The 21,387-nt window shown below is 41.4% G+C and overlaps 2 protein-coding genes across 2 annotated transcripts in view; one reads left to right on the top strand and one right to left on the bottom strand.

The window, feature by feature from the left end:
• The window catches only part of COG5 (component of oligomeric golgi complex 5), a 192,403-nt gene extending 189,610 nt beyond the window's left edge, over window positions 1–2,793 (top strand). The window contains exon 22 of the mRNA XM_061366262.1: window positions 2,056–2,793. Within this exon, the coding sequence (XP_061222246.1) occupies window positions 2,056–2,170 (115 nt within the window). The 3' untranslated portion in view covers window positions 2,171–2,793. The remainder of the gene's footprint in view (window positions 1–2,055) is intronic.
• An 82-nt stretch (window positions 2,794–2,875) lies between these two features.
• Window positions 2,876–21,117, bottom strand: HBP1 (HMG-box transcription factor 1). The gene is made up of 11 exons (XM_061366264.1): window positions 20,967–21,117; window positions 16,681–16,873; window positions 15,331–15,565; window positions 14,332–14,464; window positions 13,449–13,560; window positions 13,196–13,308; window positions 12,719–12,875; window positions 12,028–12,172; window positions 9,476–9,805; window positions 5,583–5,724; window positions 2,876–3,977 (listed from the first exon to the last, which is right to left on the bottom strand). Exons 1-11 carry the CDS (start codon window positions 20,979–20,981, stop codon window positions 3,960–3,962), a joined length of 1,593 nt encoding a protein of 530 aa, XP_061222248.1. The 5' UTR covers window positions 20,982–21,117; the 3' UTR covers window positions 2,876–3,959.
• Between the last annotated feature and the right edge of the window lie 270 nt (window positions 21,118–21,387).

Raw genomic sequence — 21,387 nt, forward strand, 5'->3', positions numbered from 1 at the left:
AAGTTAAGCAGGTCAATGTGGGGTTCTTTCTATATTCAGCTTTTGGTGACTTTTAAAAACTATTTGGGCCCAAGAAACTTTGGGGAGTGTATAGACGAAAAGACAGGGACACTGGTGAGAGGTAGGGGAGAGATTCAGCAAGATGAACAACAGCTAAACTGTTAACACGAGTTTCTTCACTGTCTTTTTAATAGTAACTAACATCTAACATGCTTAATGATTACTGCTGCCCAGAGCACTTGAGTGCTGCCCTGAGTGGAAATGGGAGACTCTTCCAAAGGGTCTCCCTTCGTCTTGATGGGATCCTTGAGCTGTCCCTGCCTGTATCTCCCACTACTACTCAGTCTGCTTATCACATGCTTGCCCCTCATTGCCAGCTGATCTAAAAATCACACTTACCTGCTGTCTCTTTCCCCCAGTCTCACCTCTTCTCTCTAAATCTTGGGGTTTAAAACTGACCTGCAGATGTGCCCCTTATCTCTGCAGTCTGTCATGTGGACAGCCTTTGCTGGGAGTGAGGTGAGCTGCACCCAAAGCACTCTGTGGCTGCAGCAAGCAGGCTTTTAGATGTTGCATTTTTCCCTATAGAGCCTGTGCTGCTCCCCAGAGACCATTGGGAAGAGCGCATTGAAGGTTTTCAGGGAGATGACCACGTGCAGATATTCTTTCCCTGCCTTTCTGGCTGTAAAGGGGGAATAACGTTTTTCTTGCTGTTTGTTGATGTTTCTTCAGAGTGTTGGCACCTGGTGTGCACCCCTCAGCAGCAGTAACTCACTAGGAAGTTGTTACCAAAATTGTGCTCCCAACTGCATCCAGGTCAACACGAGAAACTGTTTCTGTGCCGTCACCGTATTCTTCTGAAGCCTCTCAACTCTCCAATAATCCAGTCCATCCTCCCTTTGCATCACCTCCATCTCAGACCACGTGCCCTGGGCTTCAGCCAAAAGGGAGTCTGGGGGGAGGAGCTGTGCTGGGCATCACCTGCCTGTGCTGTTTCATTCCCATCCTGTGCTCAGAAGAAAAGCTGCTGCGGGTTCCTTCCTTGCAGTTGCCCACTTCACTGTCTCCCTGTTGAACTCCACTAGCAATAGGCCAGGGACTCTGACTGCAGGCATATGTTTGTATGTGTCTGTTTGTCTGTGTGTGTGTGTATGCATGCATGCGTGTACCACGTGTGAACACCCAGCTCCTCCTGTTGCACTGACAGTGAGGAAGTTCAGAGCCCTCACTGGTTTAGCAATAGCCTTACACGCAGGCAAGAGGATGATACGAGGAAAAATCAATTAAACTGGAAGCCAAGTATTGGCAAAACTGACCTGACCTACTTAATAGTTGGAATCTGAACAGCTCAGCTTTACAGCCTTTGTTTTGCAGATATGCTCATTCAGCAATACTATTTCCTAGACTTGTTGGCTGAAAGGTGGCCCCATGTTGTACAGCAAGTTAAATTAGATACACGTACGTAATCACAGCTGCCCTTTCGCTTTGATATGCCTGTATTTGTGTGACTCACACAAGACTACTGTGTGCAACACCCTATGACAACATACAGGAAAAACACTGCAATGCCTTACAAACGTACATGCACTTACTCTGTGGGTTAGTGCAGCGTTTCCCAAAGGACCACAGCAGTTCCAGAGACTTGGCCTGCAAATCACTGAGGGCATCTCCGTTGGTCACCGCTGCCCGTTTTCATTCTGCATGTTCTACTCGCAGCAGCTGGTGTCTATCCTCTCCATTTCTAAAGGTTACCAGTACAGCAATGTGCCCGAGTCTGTGCGTCAGAGCTGTCATTTCAAGCCATCTGCAACATGCTGCCGCTGTTTATTTAAATGTTAACTTGTTCGCTCCTCAAAACATGCAAGGAAGGAGAAAAACAATCATGGAACAATTATGTAGAGCTTTGTAAGGCCTTTTGTGGCCACTTCCTTCCGCAGAGACACGCAGGGTCATCTGAGGCAAGTTCTGTAGCAGGGAAGAAGTCAACTAATTTCAGTTGCAGGTCCTTAACCTGCATAACCTGCAGGCTATCAATTGCTTTTTCTTTTATTTTAGTGGTGCCCTGGAGGCTTACGTTCAATCAGTGCGAACGAGAGAGGGAAAGGAGTTTGCACCGGTGTATCCCATAATGGTTCAGCTGCTGCAGAAAGCGATGTCGACCCTTCAGTGAGCCAATCTGGGCACCTCTCTCAAATCTTGGCACAGTACAGCAGTCACGGGTCTTTGGTGCCATGCAGATACTTGCATTCCCAACTACGTAAGCTTTACAAGGAAATGTGTTTACCTACTTTATCTGTGAAACTTCTGTCTTCTTGCTTTACATTTGCATTATAAGAACTTATATATACACAAATGTCATAAGGAAATTTTACAGTTTTTATGTGCTGTAAGTGTACATCTAACGAAAACAATTCTTCAGCATTCCTTCTGAATTCAGAAAAACTAGAACACGCGCTCAAACACTGCAGTGGAATTCACGAGTATCTCAGATAAGGAAGTAGCTCTTGTAAGTATGAACAGTTGGATACATTTTAGCCTTACTCAGTACTTTTGACCACCAGAATCATCAGTTTCCATGTAAAATCACTAATTTTAACACAAAAATATTTGTAAGTAACAGAAAAGACTCTCTAGTGCACTGCTCTTAGCTTGGAAATAATTTATATAGATTTCAACTTTCTTTTGGGTTAAACTGTAATAAAGAACATTGACTCCAAACCTGAGTGCAGTATTTGAAATCCTTCAGCAGCTTCCTCAGTGCACAGCATCACATGCACTTCGGACGAGCTCATGTACAGACTTCCATGCAGAAGGTGCTCATCCTGCAGGGCGGACTTCACGACCAGTCTACTTCATTTTATACAACACACAGCACCAGATTTTAATGGATTTATTTGAAATAATATACAAGAATATAGTGTGCAAAAATCTGAGGGGCAACATCACATAGACATGTGTCATAAACTGAAATTTACAGTTGTGATTCTTAAACAAAAAAAAAGGAACACACAGCTGTTTAGCAGACAAAAAGCCATGATTGTAAAAGTTCACAGCAGAAGCCGTTGGAATCCTAATGCAGCTGCTCTAATTGTAGACAGTTGGAGGAAAAAAAAGTAAAGTGCAAGTGTTGCACGTATAGTTAAGTGCAAAGTTTGCCCCCACCATAAAGATGTCTTATGGCAAAATAAAGTATTGTAGAGTATGTGGCAAAGACAAAACACAGAGTTAAAACTATGATGGTGATGGTATCAACAGCACCATTTTTCTGGAGATAACGCTATTTGTTTCATCCTGTCCCGGGCCATGGCTGCCACCGACAGCAACAGCTCTCGCTAGTGCCAGCTTGCGCAGGATCTCTCGCCCCCTTGTGGGGACACATTTCCTCCGGGGCAATGCAAGCAGAGGCTCCACGCTCCTTACGCTGTGCTCGCCACACTGCGGTGCGGTGCTGGCGCCTGGCTGCGCTGGGACCCCACCACATAACGCACCTTGCCATCTCAGAGAAGCCCAGGCCCCAGACTCGTAATTAATAATATGGTTGTGCAATACATATTAATCAGCAATAAGAATCAATGTATATAAACAGCTGTTACATATTTTAAAATTCCCCTTTTTGTACATTTTCGTTTAAAAATAAACATTTATACACATCTCCCTCGCCTCTTTCTAAAGTACTTTAGCACCACAGGATATCCATTTTCAAGCCTATATTACCTGATACATATATGAAGTTTGGAAGAAAAATAAGGCAATTTGGTTTAAAATGTTGATAGTTTTAGCTTACTTAATGTTCTATTGTAAAAAGCAAATCTGCACTCATACTAGATCATTTCCAACTTGATGGTGCCAGTATTTTATGGCCACACAGTCACAACAAATAGTAAGACCTTGATCGTGCATCTTCTTGCCATCAAGCAACAGCCATTTTGTAAATACAGAGTTAACAGGAAAATTCTGGCTTAATGCTGTTGTGAGCCCTGAGAAAAGAGAAAACCAGGTTAGTACTCATCAGGCAAAGAGGAAGGAGACATTATCTTAAATCTATCAAACTTTTGTTTTGAAAGCCACAAGTACTTGTACTCATTGGTCCAGCTACTCTGAAGAAAACAAAAAGCCCAGAGACTGTTTTATCCCCTCAACATCAAAAGACGACCACCAAGACTTTGTGGCAGCCCAGACCCCATCATCCCCACCATCATTACTTGACAAGGCAACCACTGCTAACAAAATTCTTAGTTCAATAAAATAAAACCATAAAAAAGGTGTTTCCTGCTGTAACACTGCAGTAACAGGTCCTACAAATACTGTTACCTTGGTCTGCAGACCAAGGAAAATCCTACTAGAAGGCAGGGTGAGAAAGCCATCCTTCTTCCCAAGGCCAACTATTCCCCTCAATTACACACAAACACCCCCACTGACTTCCCTGAAGCTGACAAGTGCATGTGTGAAATTGACCTCACCACCCAATGCCCAAGACTCCAGTAGTGTAAAAGCAGAATAAATACACAGTATTATTTTAACTAAACCTGCAAGGAGATCTAACAGAAGCTGTGACTGTTGATTAAAATAGAATTCAGTGAACAGAAAAACAGCTTGTTCTTTGCAGCTGGGGTTCGGTGAAATCTGCAACAAGGGACTGAAAACTCAGCACCAAGTATATAAGCAGTAAGCAGCAACTGAGAGTTGGAGCATTTCTTGGTCTTAAGGCAATACCTGCATATGCTCTTGAGAAAGTAGCTTCAGTTACACAGAGAAGGAAAGGGGCTAACTTGAGAATGGAATCTTAAACCTGTGAAGCCCACACTATACACTTAATGCTCCTATGCAGGCATAAAATGGCTGATGAGAGGACCTAGCATTCTGTGCACAATGTGGATCTTTCTTTCCAGCTTCTCTTCTAGTTGACCATGCAGGCTGGCAGAAATCTCTTTTTTTTCCTATGTTCTCTTTATATGACTTATAAGCTTGAAAGCCCTTATCTTAATAGGTCCACTGCTGCAGACTCTTAAAATGGCCTTCTGCAATGTGGAAAACAATTTATTTCCCTACAGAAAAAGTGGTCTCTATTGTATTTATTTTACAATTAGAACAGAGTAGTAAATAAAAGGGATTAATGGAAAAAAATAACTTGCTCCCTCAGTAACTTCACATCATATACTGAGAAAAATTGTAAGTAAAAAAGATAGAAAATGGTAACGTTTTTACTGACGAAAAATGAGATCGAATCAAAGCAGGATTTTGTAAAAGTTTAAGTGTTTCTGAGGGGACTGATGTAATCTAGGCACAATCCTGTGAACTCAGGTACTTCAAACAAAAGGTGATGTGCTCTTCGTCTGCCTTTCACAAGCACATTCACTTCCAGTCCAATAGAATTAATGGAACTCAGAAAATGTTCAGAGACCCTCTCCTGATCTGTCTCCTGAAAGCTGTCCAAAAGGAGGCTACCCAACACAGGGGAGCCGAATGAAGGTTTGGGCTACCAAGAAAGGAGTGGACAGCAGTTTATCCTCAACAAAACCCACTGTCGCTACCACATGCACACATTTAACTGCACAATGAAGAAGAAAGCTTCACAAACATACAGAATTTGTTCGTTTTCGTTTCCAACAGTCAGGATTTAGACGTTTCTGCTCTTCTGCCAAGGCCTTGGCTTCTAGCGTGTACATCCGTCTTTCTTCGTTTTTCATTTTCTTCCACCTGTCACCAAGTATCACACTTATGGCTCTGCAAGACAAATGTTTACAGTGTGGTCAGGACAGGGTGTTAAGAAAAACCCTGATTTTGTTCTTTTTATCTGAGCACTTCAAAGCAGACAGAAGCTAAGTGTTGAAATCACACACACAGAAGTCAACTGTATCTTTAAGTTTTTTTAGAACAATCCTGTTTCTGATTATCTTCTCATACTTCTTTCAGCAGTTAAACAGCTGAGATTCTGTGCTAGCCGAGCACGGGTCAATGCACATTGTAACATTTCAGCGGGTGTACATTTGAATACACAGCAACTGACATAAACCAGCAACACAGGGATGTTAAAAAAACCACCACCAAATGGTAACTCACATTTGTTTCGCTCTACTTTCGTACTAGAAGATCATGACAGATTTGCTGAAAATATGTTCTCTAATAATTAGGGCAATGATCTGAATATGACCTTAGCCAAACAAATACTTGATTAACTGCAAATCCCCATGTCTACTTAATAGATGTGTGTAGCCTCCTCCACCTTTAATCCATACTGGGCAGAACATAATGTAAGTTCCCATTCCTACGCAAAAAGAGCTAACAATGAATTGCTGAATTGCCTTCCTGCTCCTTATAAACTTGCTGTCTTTTGGACAGCATTTCCCATTATCATGCTGTATGGCTCAACTGCACTCCCAAATGCTGGACCAATATTCCCTTAAAACTTTAACTCCATCCTTTAGCAGAATGAAAATCTCTAAACAGCAGCTCTTTTACCAGTGCTCAACTGCTGAGCAGGTGCTTTAGCTTCAGATTACAGCAATTAACCTTCTGGGATCAGCTTTAAAAAAAAAAGAAAAAGGTGCAAACAACTCTGCTTCATCATATTAAAAGGTTCCTTGCTGGCAGCAAAGCTATTCACAGAATTTCTAACAGAATCAAGAAGAGCAGAGTGTCAGCAACCTCTTCCATAGGCTGATGCACATACAGCATTTCTGAAGGCTTTTCTTCACTGGAACAAGAAAATGCATTTTAATCCTGCAAGAGCGTGTAGTACTGTTCAGGCTTCCAGGAGCTGCAGAGCACCCGGAGAGCACAGCAGGAACTCCATTGAGGCTGCCACTCAGCCTGTGCTGTCACACGCTCTGGTGGCTCCGGAGAGCAGATTCCCCAAGTTGCAACCAGACCCATCCACATCAAATCCATGTGCACAGCCTGTCTCTCTGGCAATGGTATTTCTCGTTTTCTATCCAAACTGAGAATCAGTACCCTGGGTCTGTCACCAGAAGTAAGCACACTTAATTAGCAGATTTTCCATGTTTTAGCAGTATCCAGAGGCAAACCAACAGCACCAGAAACATGTCTGGTTTTGGTCACCAGGTTATACTGGGTCGCTCATACGCAAAGGAAAGACCATGGTGACGCACGTGACACAGAAAGAGCAGGTTTGCTGAAAAAAGAGCTTCATTTCCAAATAAAATAAACTATAAAATCCTTGTATTTTAAATGTTAAAACAAACATGTATTTTATTATCTCCAGAGAAAAAAAAAAACTGCACTGAGCACTGAAAGTGAGCACAGATCTGTATGTTTCAAAAAGACTGAAAAACCTAATGCAGAGACAAAAGCTGCATTTTGCCAAGGAAACAGTTCTGTGAGCAAACCACTGAGACTGAAAAAATATGTGTACAGAGAAAGGTCCTGACATAGCAGAGACTTAATTCACCTGACCAGAAACAAGAAAGAAATGATTCTACTGCTTCACTGCTTGATGTGTCCTTCACCTCACCAGAACTTCACAGCACTCTGTCCTCTTAAAATGCTGGTAAGGTACCTGACAACTTTTTAGCAATCAGGATACAATCCCTTATACTACAGCTAATTCAAAAGAGAATGCCTCAAGTTTACTTAGTGATTATGTTCAGCAAGAACAAATACTCTAAATAGTTTAGGTGATTTTGTCTTCAGAATATACACTACTCAAATTATTCAGTGCCTTTCTGAAGGCACGATCAAGTCCAACTACAGTTACAGTGAGAATATCTAGAAAAGAAACAAGTACTACTCTAACACCAGTTTCTCAAGTATGCTTTACAGTCCATCACATTTTTAAGTACCATGTGAATGTTGACTTGTGTTCTGAATGTTTACAGCTCACTATCTAGTTGACATGGCTTGAGCTGCTTTGTCCCAGAACTTACCATTTAATTCCAAATACCTCAAGGTCTGTCCTTTCTTACATGCTAAGAAAAAAATTAAGTAGGTGTAGCAAACACAGAAACTGTAGTGTACAGAAATGAGTACTACATGTAACCAACCGTAAGATCTACTCAGTAATCTGAAAATGACGTATACTAAAGTTAAAATCATGAGTTGCCTCTGAACAGCTGAATTAATAAATGTCTCAGCCACATTTAAGCAACAGTAATTGAATGCATATATAATCAATTATCACTAACTCTTTGTGATTTTGTCTGTATGGAATGCCACTGAACTGCATCCAAACGCACTGCCTTCCAACTGGGAGGGTGAGCCATGCATTCTGAAGCTTACTTGTAACTTTGTCATCACTTTCCATCAAGGTAAACCTGCTTACTGAAATATTCAACTTATTTTCACACATCTGTCCAGTTGCAGCTCCAGTTCACTGCATCCCTTTGAAACCAGCATTTTAAGATAAACCATCATAGACTTTCCTAGCTGATGTTCTGTTCTATCTCTCTTTGATAGTCGCAATGGGTTAGAAGGCAAGAAGCAGATCTGCTTCACTGAAGCTACTGTAAACACTGCAGAATATCACTGCCAGGTCACACAAGACTGGCTGGAATTTAAGGCTGTATTATTTATATGAGAGGATTTTATTTCTCAACACCAGTTCCAGCCTCCTTACCAGAACATTATAAAATAGTTAAATTAAAACCCTCTCAAAGCCCTGTCACCTTTAGTTTTTACCATATTTTGTACTAAAATCTTTATGTGACAGTGTCATTTTTATAGTAACAGTTTCATGATGTTATATATGTAAAAAAAAATCTGAGTACAAAATCAGTGTATGTTCATGTGCTTTAGCTTATATTTACATATGCACAATTAGCATAAATATTAAGACTATTTAAAACATTATAATGGAGAGCTTTATGAAAAGAAAAAAAAATGTTTAGACATGAACATGTGGATAGATAAAAAGAAGCCAGAAAGAAAACAACAAAGAACCTTCCCTCCAACACAGAGTCATACGACTCTTCCTGCAGGCTGCTGAATGCCTTTAGGACAAGCAACATTTGGCAAGGTACTGTTTGGATTAAGATCTTTCAGATACCCCAACAATCAGTACTCCATTTCTCAATACAATGTGCAGAGTGAGGACAACTCACTCAGACAGAACTTCACTGAACAATTTGCAATATTATGTCCAGACATAATCAGAAGGATCAGAAATTCCCTTTTTCCACTCTAACACCCGAGCAGAGAGCCTGGTGCTTTTTTTTCTCCTTTTCTCACCAGTATAAACAAAGACTGCTGTGTATTTGTGACTCTGCCGGTGCACATACAGACATACATCAGTTGCTTTACCCAAATGCTTTCTCAGAAGGCAACACTACCAAAAATGGCTTGTGTGCTATTTACTGAGTCTGCCCATAGATTAGGATTTGTGTCAGCATCTTTCAAAACTTGTTCTTTAAACAATGTATACACATTTTACTTCAAATGCAAAATTCAGTCCACTCAAAGGTGGGACATGGATATTCTATAAGCTCACCAAGAATAACAAACCTACAGTTTGTATCATTACCTGTTGTCTTTCCCTGGATACATCTGAGTGTATTCAACTCTGTATTTTTTGGCAAAAAGCATGAAGGCATTCATTGGTCTTTTGCACTTGTTTGGAGAAGTGGCACTCACAGTACTTGCAGTCCCTGAGCTGTGGCTTTTGCCAGCTTTGCTGTACAACGAACTGGAGGAAAGATGTGACGATGCAGTAGATGCACAGTTTTTACTACTGCACTCTGATCTCTCAGCCTCCTGACTGTTTGATCCTCCACAGGACAGAGAAGCGCGACGCTGGCGAGCCATGCTGCTTAGCACATAAACTGCAGAGGAATCCATTGGGGTAAAATCGTAGCTGCAAGAAAAAGTCATTATTAGAAAATGATGGAGTAATTTTCACATAACCCCCTGAACAGCCACTCACTCTTCATCTATACTACATTTATAGTATTTGGGGGTTTTTGTGCGACGTAACGATTTGTACTTGATGCAGATGTCAGTATGAAAAAAATAACCAAACCTAAACAAAAAACAAAAAAAAAGCCCCAAACTTTGGCACATGAGTTAACAGTATTTTCGGCGTGATGGCATACTGCAACTTGGCAAGGTCTGCTGTGTACTATCAATTCTCCAGCTGTGTATCTGTTGTACAGTGTCTTCAATTTCATCCTTGTTTAAAATAAGCTTCCTTCTTTCCTTTTGTCCTTACCATAAATCAAATCTCGTCAGTGAGTGACAGGTACTGAAAGGAACAACTAATGTGGGAAGAGTAAGTGTTGAACTCACTTGAAAATATATATTAATTACAAATATAAAACCACTATTAAAATAAATTCTATTATATAGGCTATTGTACAAATACCTTAAATACATATTATTTTACAGACAAACCTTCCAGTGAGATTAAAAAACCTGATGCACACTCTTTAATTTAGAGCTAAGTCTGCCCTCTAGTGACAAAAATGTGAGATTCCTCAATACTTCAAGGTATTTCAACAGCTTAAGACCTTCAAATTCTGTGAAGTACTGTAACTTTTTGTTGATCAACAACTGCAAATTAACCTCTAACCAGTACAGAAGAAGTTTAATTCCACAAACTGTTATCATCTCCAGGAACCACAGACTATACTGCCTTTAGCATGCTGTATAGGGAAAACACACCCCCATAAAGGTGATTATCAGAGATCTAAAACGCTAAATTACCACCACAAAATAAAACATAAAGTATCTATAACTCGAAGACTCTGGTCACCCACTGCTCAGTGCGGCTGTAGTTGTGTAACTTATGGCAAAAATAAGAGCTTTGAAGAGTTTTTTTCAGAACATAAGGCAGAACTAGTAACAAGGAAAACACTGCTAGTGGTAGCCCAGCCCTCCCATGCAAAGGCAGCTCCTTTCTACAGGGCAGAACCACAAGCAAGAGTGGTGCCTGAAGATTTGCATCCGAAATCCCTTAGAAAAGTAGAAAGCAACTAAGAAGGGATAATACTTGTACGCAAGCTCACAGGACAGTAAGAAAGAGCCTCTCTGTTGTACAGAGTCCAGCACCCTTCCTATTCCTAATCTCCTTCTCATAACTTAGCAAAAGGGTTTTGCTTTTCAATTATTCAGTCTTGTTATCCACAGCTGCTGCTGCATACTCCTTTCTCTGTGACTTACTCCCTCCTGTCCAGAAAGACAAAACAAGGAATTTGAAGTGTCCAGGCCTGGCTTCGGGATAAGAAGCCACAAGTGAGACGTAAATAGGCTGATTCTAACAACTGTCTACACGTGCAATTAAGAGTTAATAAGAAAAAGCCAAGACAGCAAATGACTGAAGACAAGCACTTGAAACAGTATTTTAAATTCTTTTTTTCTATTGTAAGAACACCAAAAAGCAACCAGACTGAAAACAGATGCTAAGAAGGAGCTAACAACACAGGAGAAGCTGGATTTTACTAAACCTAGAAATCTCAAAATATGGAAGGATGCGAAGTATGAGAATATCTTATGGGTAGTATTTCCTTAGAATAATTTATGTGGACAGTACCTCTGAAGGTCATCTGGTTGAACCTCTTGCTAAAAGCAAGTAAACCTCCTAACTGATCTCTGAAAGTTCAGTAAATTTGATATATTGGAAAAGAATCACAAAAAGCTGAATATACAAAAATCGCAAGAACTAATCACGAAAAGCTATAGCACATACATTTATTACTAAAAACTACTAATTCAGATGCGTATCTGCATAGGAAGCACAAGTTAATAGCTATTGTGGGAAAACTGTCCACACTTTTCAAACATAACCCACTTTACCTGTAGAATTTATACAGATAATATAATACAGATGTATTTACTGCTTTATCTAATCGCTCTTAAACTATCATATTATTTCACTCCAAGGTGAAATAAAGTTTGCAGCTTAGCACAGCACAATTACACAGCTTTCCTAGTATTCAGTCTTTGGTTTTTTCTCTCATTTACTTCGTATTACCAAAAGTTTTCTCTCTTTGCTCTGCAAAATGCTTCAAATTCTTGCAGACATAAGGGGCCTACTCATTACATATACGAACCACTGAGGCCACTTTATCCAAAAATTACCTTTTAAATGTATCAAAAACACCTGAATCATCAAAGTTAATGGCATCAGGGTGTCCAGGAGGTAGACACAGATCTCCAAGATGCATTTCACAGCATGGAATGCCATGCTGTACCACAGTCAAGCTTGGATAAAAAGATGACCAACCTGAAGTGGTAAAGAGTTAAATTAGACAAACGGCCAGACAATCTCTTTAGTTCTTAATTGGAGCAATCCTATATCTCTATATGGTATCACTTTATAAAACTGTTCTGCAGTAGCTTCTTTCACCCAGATGAAAAAGCAGAAACACTTACTCAGGGAATTCTTACTGCAAATAGTTTTAAACCTAATTTTAGCAAAACAGCAATCAAAACCTGGTAACTTCTATCATCAGAATTTTCAGGTCTAGCAAGTGAGAAAAGCCTCCCTTATTTGTAGCTTTCCTTAACCCCCTCCCCCCCATTTCTTCTTTCTTGAGATCCACTTATGTCCTTGATCAAATCTTCCCATGAGAAACATGCAGTATTTCTGTAGCTTTATAACTTTACAGTTTTGTTTGTTCTAATTCTGGATTTATTTATAAAGATAGTAAATTGATTCTACAACACTGCTTTTATCAATTTCTTGAGCAACATGGGATGCAATAAAATCTGCAGCTGCTTTCTGAGAATGTTTTAATATACAATTAAATATACTTCTAGCATTTCGTACCTTTATTTTTAACATAAAAAGGGTGATCGAGTCTGCATTCTACTGTAAGCAAGCCATCTTCCACTGTGCCAGGATCAAAAGTCAGCTTCAGCACTGACTCACCAAAGGAAATGCTTTCTTCATGAGAAATTAACTTCAGACCATCAGAACCATAGCCCTGTAAACATACACACAGTTCAAGAAAAGCATACACCTGTGTATTCTACAGGTGTATATTCATCACCTTATATTAAAAAGTACCAACATTCTAATTGCTCTTGCTAGAAACAGACAATATAAAATTTAAAAGATACCTACATTAATTCAGTTTGATTGCTTTATAGGAAGATGCTCATCTAGTACAGTGAGCAGCTCTAGGCAAGATTAGTGCAAGCCTATCTTCATGAAACAGTAATTAAAGGCAAAGGGATAAATAACATTAAGAAATGAAGTATCCGCTACAGGTATTGAAATGAATTTATCAGAACTAACAGCTACCTTGTATGGACTCGCTGGGAGGTTTTCATCTTTTCCACAGCTTTCGGATCTTGCAAAATCCTCAACATCCTGCCATTCTTTATTGCGTCCTTTATGAAAGCACAAACGAGAGCCTAATAGATTTTAAGAAAAAAGATCAGTGTTACGTAAAAAAGTCTGTGCTACTAAAACTATCAAACAAAACCAACCAATCAACAACAAAAAAAAGCCCAAGACAAACCAAATACTTATTCAGTGATACATGTTAGGTTACCTTTTAGAAAACAATGCCAAACAGTTGAGGGCCAGGAATGGCACCATCCTAAATCATCATCATCTGAAAGTGATGACATGCAGAAAATGCCAGATTCTGATTCACTATTTGCCTATTAAAAAAAAAAAGAAAAAAAGAATGGTGTTGATATTTTAGGGTTGGTCTTGTATGTCTTTAGATACACCCTTGACTTTGCATCTCTGTCATTATTTTGCCTGACATACTAACAGAAATTAGTATTCTGTTAGTATTAGAATGCAGCAAACGTAAACAGAGCACTTTCATCTCCTTCTCTTGCAATGTGCCATCCAGAACTTTTTGGGTTTAATTCTCTGAGATTCACTTCACACCTATGCTTATTTTATGCTTAGGTGCAAGCGTTTTACAAGCCATCATTCCTTGGCTGTCTGTCCACTGAACCACGCAAAGCACACATTATTCCTTGATCAAATTACTGGAAAGCTGTAGGGCCAAGGAGGTTCTAGATAAATCACTGGGAAAAACTCAGTGTCTTTAACAGACAAGTTTCAGACACAAATTACTGCACAGGAAGGGGAGAAGCAGGACCAACAGGTTTTGTGCATCTAAAAGGAGACGGTTCTGTATTTCCTTTTCAAGACAGTAAAGAAGTTAACGTAATTTTTTTAAAGCTTGCTACAGAAGGAACTACAGGAGAAGCACAGCTTTCTGAGAATCTCTTCACAGAAATGTAGACTCTGACAAAGCACTACAAGCCTATTGTGTCTGGTAAAAAGAAAAGTGACAGAAAATCTAGCTTAAATAGAAACAGTATGAGAATTAAACAGATGATTCTTTAACACTAGTTTATCTTCTCAAAAAGCTTAACCCACTATTCGTGCATCTTTACTTCCGAACAACTCACCCTTTCATGTCTGACTGGTGTTTCATCCACATCATTCTTGGAGAAGGTGGGATCATTCTTTGAAGATCCTGGTGGAGGACGTGCATAGGAATGTAAACTTTTGCTTGTAGCTATTATGTGAACAGGAGATGATCTGTAACAGAAAAACACATCTTAAAATACTTCTGATTAAGACAACACAAGACTTAGCTGCTATTACTCTAAAATGCTTTTATTTAATAAATATTTCTATTTGCATGAGCTGAATACCAATAAACTTCCCACACCCCAACATTCAAATGGGATGATTAAAGGGTGCAAGCTCAGGCAAAGGGAGTATTTAGCATAACTCCTGCACAGCTTCTATTATACCACCCAAATAACAGTGCTACCTCCCCATCAACGTCTCCTGGTCACAATGCTGACATTTTTACAAGTATCTTCAATACCCCATTCTTACTATACATAAAGACATCTGCTCTGTCCTAATGACTAAATCCCAACTGCATTACTGCACTGCATTTAATTTTCTTATTATAAACCTAAGACCAAAGCTGTGCAATAGAAGGTGAAGCCCAGAAATTTTGCTTCGTACAGCCATATGGAATTTAAAGACCTCAAATCTGAAAACACTATCAATAAAAAAAAAATTGCATTACATTTCCAATTAGCGCTTTTAAAGAAAAAAATCTGAAGTCAGTAAGCTAGTATTAAGAATTTAATGCAACATTTTTTCATCTGCTGCTCCACATGAGGTAAATGCCCACAATTTCTGAGCTTTCTGTGGTTAGGCAATGTCCTTATACCATCCTAGCTCATTTGCGCCTGGCAATTAAGCAGCTTTTGCAACAGGCTCTGAAACAAGTCCTGTGCACTCTGCCACAGAAGAATAAAGTTACTATACAGAGAGATCAAACATAGGGTTCCAGTTTGAAGTCAGAGGGTGTCAAAAGTGAAGGAAACATTTCTGAAGGCATATTACAGATCTTCACAGTTCTAAATTGAAATGAATGTCAGTACCTGTTATAAAAAGAGCACTGCATCAAAGGACTCTGAGGACTTGTGGCTATATTTGCTAATTCTGTCAACCAGTTCACCCCATTCTCACAAGAATAAGCACTTTCTGCACTGCTGTTTGAGGTATGTTGGTTCCACGAAGGCCTTGAACATTCCTGATGTGAAACATCAGCACCAAGCTGAAAAAGTGCAGGTGGGGTAGAATCTGTCTGCACAGCCTGTAGTTCAGGAAGATCATCTATGAAAAAATGCACAAATTAAGATAATTATACCCGCTGCTAAGGTTTAGTTGACACCACAACTTATAATAAAGATCAAAATGGAACAACTGATTTTACTTTCTGCATATCACAACTACCAAGATCTCACAAATCCTATTCATAATACTGGCAAAATGGCCACAAAAATAATCACTTCTTCACTCTACTATGCGTTCATGCAAGCAATTTAAGTAAAACATTAAGTATGTACAAATGCAGTTCTGGTTTTAGAATTTTTACTAGACTGACTAGTTTACAGAGCACTGTACTGCAGAACTATGCAAAAGTAGCAACATGCTTCACTAAAATACTAAAACATTCAACAAAAGGCAACTAAATTAATCTGTCCTAGCAGGTGTGACTCTTAAAATTATCAATACTGGGGGCTGCACAGGGTAAAAGTTTTCCATGTTTCCACCTGGGAACTGGAATGAAATAACTGAGAACTCATGAAAGCTGCGTATATAGCTTGGTAGGGGTGAACTCTTACCAATAATCTCCACATTTCATGTTATACAGAATAGCAGAAAAGAGCTCAGCTTGTTATCAGAAGTCTGTGTTACATGCTTTCCTGTAACTAAGTAACATTATTCTTAAATAGTCCATAACTCCAATAAAATGTATTAACATTTCACTGCTTGTATCAATACTTTCTAATGTATTTGCTATTCTCCAATATGTAAGAACTGAAGTGAAATGTTCCCCTAGTCCAGAATCTCTATTTGCAGCAGATCTAAAGCAGCGCAATTTCCCTTTAGGAGGAGCTCTTGAGCTTTCAGTTTGTTATTCTTGTATCAAAAAAAAAAAAAAAACAAACAAAAAAAAACCAACAAAACTCTGGAGATTAAGAGCAGAAATTTGTAGCTGAGTTCAAGAAAGTATTTAAGTCAACAAGCCAGTGTGTCAGACCTGGAAATGGGTTAAAGGAAAGTGAATGCAAAGTAAGACCTTAAGATGTCATAATTCACTGTCATATTCCCTTCCCTACTGAAGTTAAAATCAATAATCTCAGTCATCTTCCAGTAATCTCACTATATGAAAACTACATTAAACTTCAGGATTTGGCATTTTCTGAGAAAGTCACATTGTTTACCAAGTTCCATGTGTTCATCACAGGATGCATATCCAGGAGAAGAGGGCAGGTTTTCATTACACTTCAGCAACTCCAGTGACTCATTCATTCCTGAAGTTCTCTTATCCACTACCAGAAGAAGTTTCTGAACAGCATTAGGCATTTGATTTGTCTTCACTTTCCACACCATGTTAGGATGCTCCGAAGTATCTGACTTTAAAGAGACAGAGGTTAAATATTTGTACACAAACTGTGTTAAGCTGCATCTGACAGGTTATATCATTACCAGTACCCTAAATCCTCCGTAATCTGTTGAGAATCACAGCATAATTTAGCTTGAAAGGGACCTCTAGAAATAATCTGGCACAATCCTCGCAGAAAGCAGATCCAACCCTGAAGTCAGATGGTTTCTTGTATCTGGAAGGATGGAGATTCCCTGACACTCCTCAAGAACCACTGACTGCTCTTGCTGTGAAGAAGTTGTTCCTTATTCATGGTTTGAACTTCCCTTGCTTGTGCCCACTGCCTCCAAGAGTCCAGGGTCATCTCCTCAAACATCATGCAAGCCAAGGTAAACAACATTCACCTGGTACCCTGAGCCACACAGCCTGTCACAGAAGGCAATCAGACAGGTCAGACAAGATTTGCCTTAGATTAATCCATTCTGGCTATTCCCAGTCACCTTCTTGACTTTTGAGAGCCAGGACATGACTGTCAGTAGGACCTGCCTTGAAGGCTAAGGTTAGGCTGACCAGCCTGTAGTTTCCCCACGTCCCCCTCCCTGAAGCCAGATGTGACATTTTCTTTTTTTCCTGCTGCTGGGAGCCCTCCCACCACCACATCTGCCACCTTCTGGGGACCATCCTCAGAATGACACTGGCCAACTCCCCCTGACACATCCTATCCAGTCTCACCAACTCATGTGTGACAAGCTCACAGAACTGGCCTGCCTGTAACTTGCTCTCCCTGCTATATAGATAAAGAACTACCTTGCTCTGTCAGATGTGTGTTGCTAGGCCCAGGGACTCAAGGAACCTGGAAACAGGTTTTGCAAATAAAGACCAAAGCAAAGAAGATGCCAACCTCAACCTTCTGCCATTAAGTCCCCAACGCCGTTCAGCATCATACCTGTGTTTTTCGTAGTTGCCCTTTCACATCTGGTGCATCCACAGAAGCCTTTTTCACTGCCCTTCACATCCCCTGCTGTCTCAACATTAGGTACACTCTCAAACACATCTGTCTGCTAACATCCTTTGCTTTCCATTTGCATGGAAAGCAAAAGAAGCCTCTCCTAGTAGACTTCACTGTAGTGTAATTTCCCCAAACCCCATCACCATTAACATTTACGCCAACAGAAATATTTTAAATCATCTTCAGGAGTCAGAACTGTGTGATTATTCTACACAACCACTGCTTCTAGAAGCTGGAAAACAAGGTTATCCAGTCTTTGGTAATCTGGTTATCTATTGGGGTTTTTTTACATGATGATGATGAATTAAAGCTACCCTAACATGATTACCTTGTGCTTTAATGAAGTATCACTGAAAAAGTAATGAGTCCCTCACAAGAGCAGAAAACACAGCTTAGTAAAAAAAGAAAATCTGAAAAGTCTACCACAAACATGCCCACTAAGCTCACGCACAGTAGAGAAATACAAACTACACCTTAAAAAGTCTCATATTTTTATGTGAAACAGTAAGCCCATCTTACTAAAAGTTTCCTTAGTAATACATAAAAATCCATGACAATTATTGAAAAAACTCCCCAACCAGCTATTTTAATAAACAGTTAAAAGGTAGTGTGAGTATACAGCAAACATTAACAATATTCCGTATTTTTACTCATTCTATGAATCTGTTTCATTAAGCTTGTCCTGTACATAATATGGTTCAGACATAACCCTCTGAATTACAAACTGGCTCTACCAGAAAAGGCTTGACATAAGCAGTAGTATTTTTTTTACTGGAAAATTTCTAACTTCTCATCTCCCAGTCTTTTGTGTACAGGCAAAACTTATACAAACTTTCATTCCATATGTAGAAAGATTTTTGATCCTACTCAAATGGCACTAGTACAAAGCTGCAACAGTGCATTCTGATTTTAAGGAGGTAGAGAGGGAAATTCCTCTACCACCATGAGGGACAGCAAAATTACAGAACAGCACAAGAGTAGAAAGTTCAGCCACTTCTGCCAGAAAACCAGATCTCAGTAGCACAGGTCAGGACCTTGATGTTTATTTCCACATAATCAACTCTGAAAAGACACTCCTTGTTTTTCTGGCTTCCTTCCTTTCCCCCTTCTTTCTTTTTTTTCCCTCTATTTTTTCTCTCTTCCTTTCCCATTTTCCTGCCAAAACGAGCGAGCTAACATGTTTTGGGAATGCTACCTTCTTCTTCCTTTCTGCCAGCTGCCAAGATTTTGAAGTGCCTCCCTGGTATCCCAATACACTGAAGGTCAGAGACAAGGTACAAATACAACACGCTCATCTGACAAGAAAGACATTATGAAAAATGAACTGTTCTTCCAAGTCACAAGAATTTATCTAAACCAAAACCACCCGTGTACAAAAGCCAAAATCTCCTCTAAGAGATGAATTAAAAACAAAACAAAAAAGAAAGGTCCAACTTTACTCTTTTTTTTTTAATTCTACTTGATTAAAGCCTGTTTTGGACATCACGTGCTTCTCTTGTTCTCAGTTGTTCAATGTTTTGGAACATTAAGGGGAATGGTTAGCTTGTAAAGTTGGGGTTTTTTTAACTCAACTTCATGTTCAAAACTTGTTGTGACAGATGTTTTTAGAAGTATGCTTCAGAGAACCATAATTGCTGCCATTTTCTTTAGAGGCTAAATGAAATAATTTATGAATCTCTGCTTTAAAATAGGTCAACCTATCACACTAAACCAAACAGCAACATTAACAAAGAGCTTATTGGCTGAACCATGTCTATTTTTGAGGGGCAAAAATAAGTTTGGGACACAAGTAAATAAAGACTATGGATAAGAAGGGGTTCAGCGGGAACTGAGTAGCATCCACCCAAACCGCACTGTGCAGGAACGCCTGGGTGGTGGAAGTGCTTCCCGTGGTTTTCTTTCTGGTATTTGCCTTTCTTCCCCCAGCCTACCACCGAAGTCTCAAGCAAGGTCTATGCCTACAGCAATTCACTGGATGGAGTTTAACACGGCGAACAGCTTCTCCAAGCAAAACACAACATACTGGCAAGACTGGATCTACACCAGGGACTTTTATTGGCACAGCTGCTTTGATCAAAGAGCCTCGCTCCACATCTCCGACTCGCACAGCTGTGCCAGAAAAACGCCGCGGAGGCACAGCCTCGGAGGAGCACAGGACATGATTCATGATGTTTTCGCACAGACAGCCTTTTAGCACTACTCAGGCCGAACCGTACCTTCTACCCAACTCCAACAATGTCTGCTCCCCTCCCCCCACCATTAAGGGCCCGCCGAGGAAACAAACATTACTTTGATTACATAAAGAAGATATTTACGACAGAATTAAAGGCGCATGAGCACGCAGCACTCTCGAAGACCCTGGGCGATGGCCGCAGCCGCCCGGGCGCCGCAGGGGAGCCCCGTCCCGGGCCAGAGCCTCTGATAGTGCTCCCCCCCTTCCCCCCCCCAGGGCTACTGCTGGCCGGGAGCGCGCTCCCCCCGCGCCCCTCCCCCCCAGCACACACCCGCCCGTCATGTGACCCCGCCTGGACGCTGCCCTTGTTTATAAACTTCAGCAGGCAGCGCGCATGCGCCCAAGGCCCCATTCATTCACAACTGCGTAACAGCCCGTCCCGGGCGCCCCCCCCAACCCCAGCCCACAGACCCCGCTGCCCGCCATTACGCCCCCCGCCACAGCCGCCAGCCGGGTTCGCCCTCCTCACAGTTCCAGGCCCCCTTTCCCAAGCAGCCGCCGCTCCCAGCGGCGGGGCAGATAGCCCTCACGCTAACAGACTGGGCGCTCCCGAAGAAAAAGGGGGGGGACACCCGCTCTACTTCGCTCCTTCCGCGGTCTGGCGCCGCAGATGACGGGCCCCGAAGGGGGTCTACGCTCCCTGCGCACGCCGCGAGTTTCAGCCCAGCAGCGCGGCAGGGTGGCGGCTCCGCCGGGCCGGCGAGCAAAGGCGTCCAGTAAACAATGTCCGGGCTCCTACCACCGCCGAAAGCCAAGAACCAACAGCCTCCTCGGCTCGGCCCGCGGCCGCCGCTGCTCCCCTCCGGCCTGGCGGACCCCGTCCTTCCCCCGCCAGCCCTCGCGGTCCCCCAGAAACGGCAGCTCCAAACTTTGCGGCACTTACCAAACCCGTCGCCATTACCAAATTCCCCTCGGCTCCCCCCCTGCCTCCTCCCCGCACCGAAGTCCCGCCCCAGCCTGGCAGTGCTTGGCCGCCGAGTGGCCGAAAATGACGTTAGTCAAGGCTTGACCGTCTTCTATTGGCTATCTGGTCTGCCGATCAGGAATCCACCCGGAGGGCGGACATGTTTTGACTCTCCTGCGCTGCGGATTGCACAGCGCAGCACATCAATCATCCCCTTGCGGCGCTCCGATTGGCCAATGCCTCCTCCCGCTCTCCAAGGGGTATTCTGGGAGTTGTAGTCTTCTCCGCCGCCGCTGCCTGCCAGCTCGGACGCGATAAGACGACAGCCCCCAGGATGCCCCGCGTGGCGCTCGGCTGATAGTAAACAACAGTTACAGGGACACGTGTACCCGCGCCGCTG

The sequence above is a fragment of the Neopsephotus bourkii genome, unplaced genomic scaffold (genome assembly GCF_033783945.1).
Source record: "Neopsephotus bourkii isolate Nb327-2 ecotype Australia unplaced genomic scaffold, CSIRO-AGI_Nbou_v1 NB_1328, whole genome shotgun sequence".
Classification (NCBI taxonomy): domain Eukaryota; kingdom Metazoa; phylum Chordata; class Aves; order Psittaciformes; family Psittacidae; genus Neopsephotus; species Neopsephotus bourkii.

Coding starts and splice junctions, on each gene's coding strand:
- HBP1 (XM_061366264.1), bottom strand. Junction 13,309..13,448: donor TTGGCATTGTTTTCTAAAAG/GTAACCTAACAT, acceptor AAAATCTATTAG/GCTCTCGTTTGTGCTTTCAT. Junction 12,876..13,195: donor TCCCAGCGAGTCCATACAAG/GTAGCTGTTAGT, acceptor GTATGTTTACAG/GGCTATGGTTCTGATGGTCT.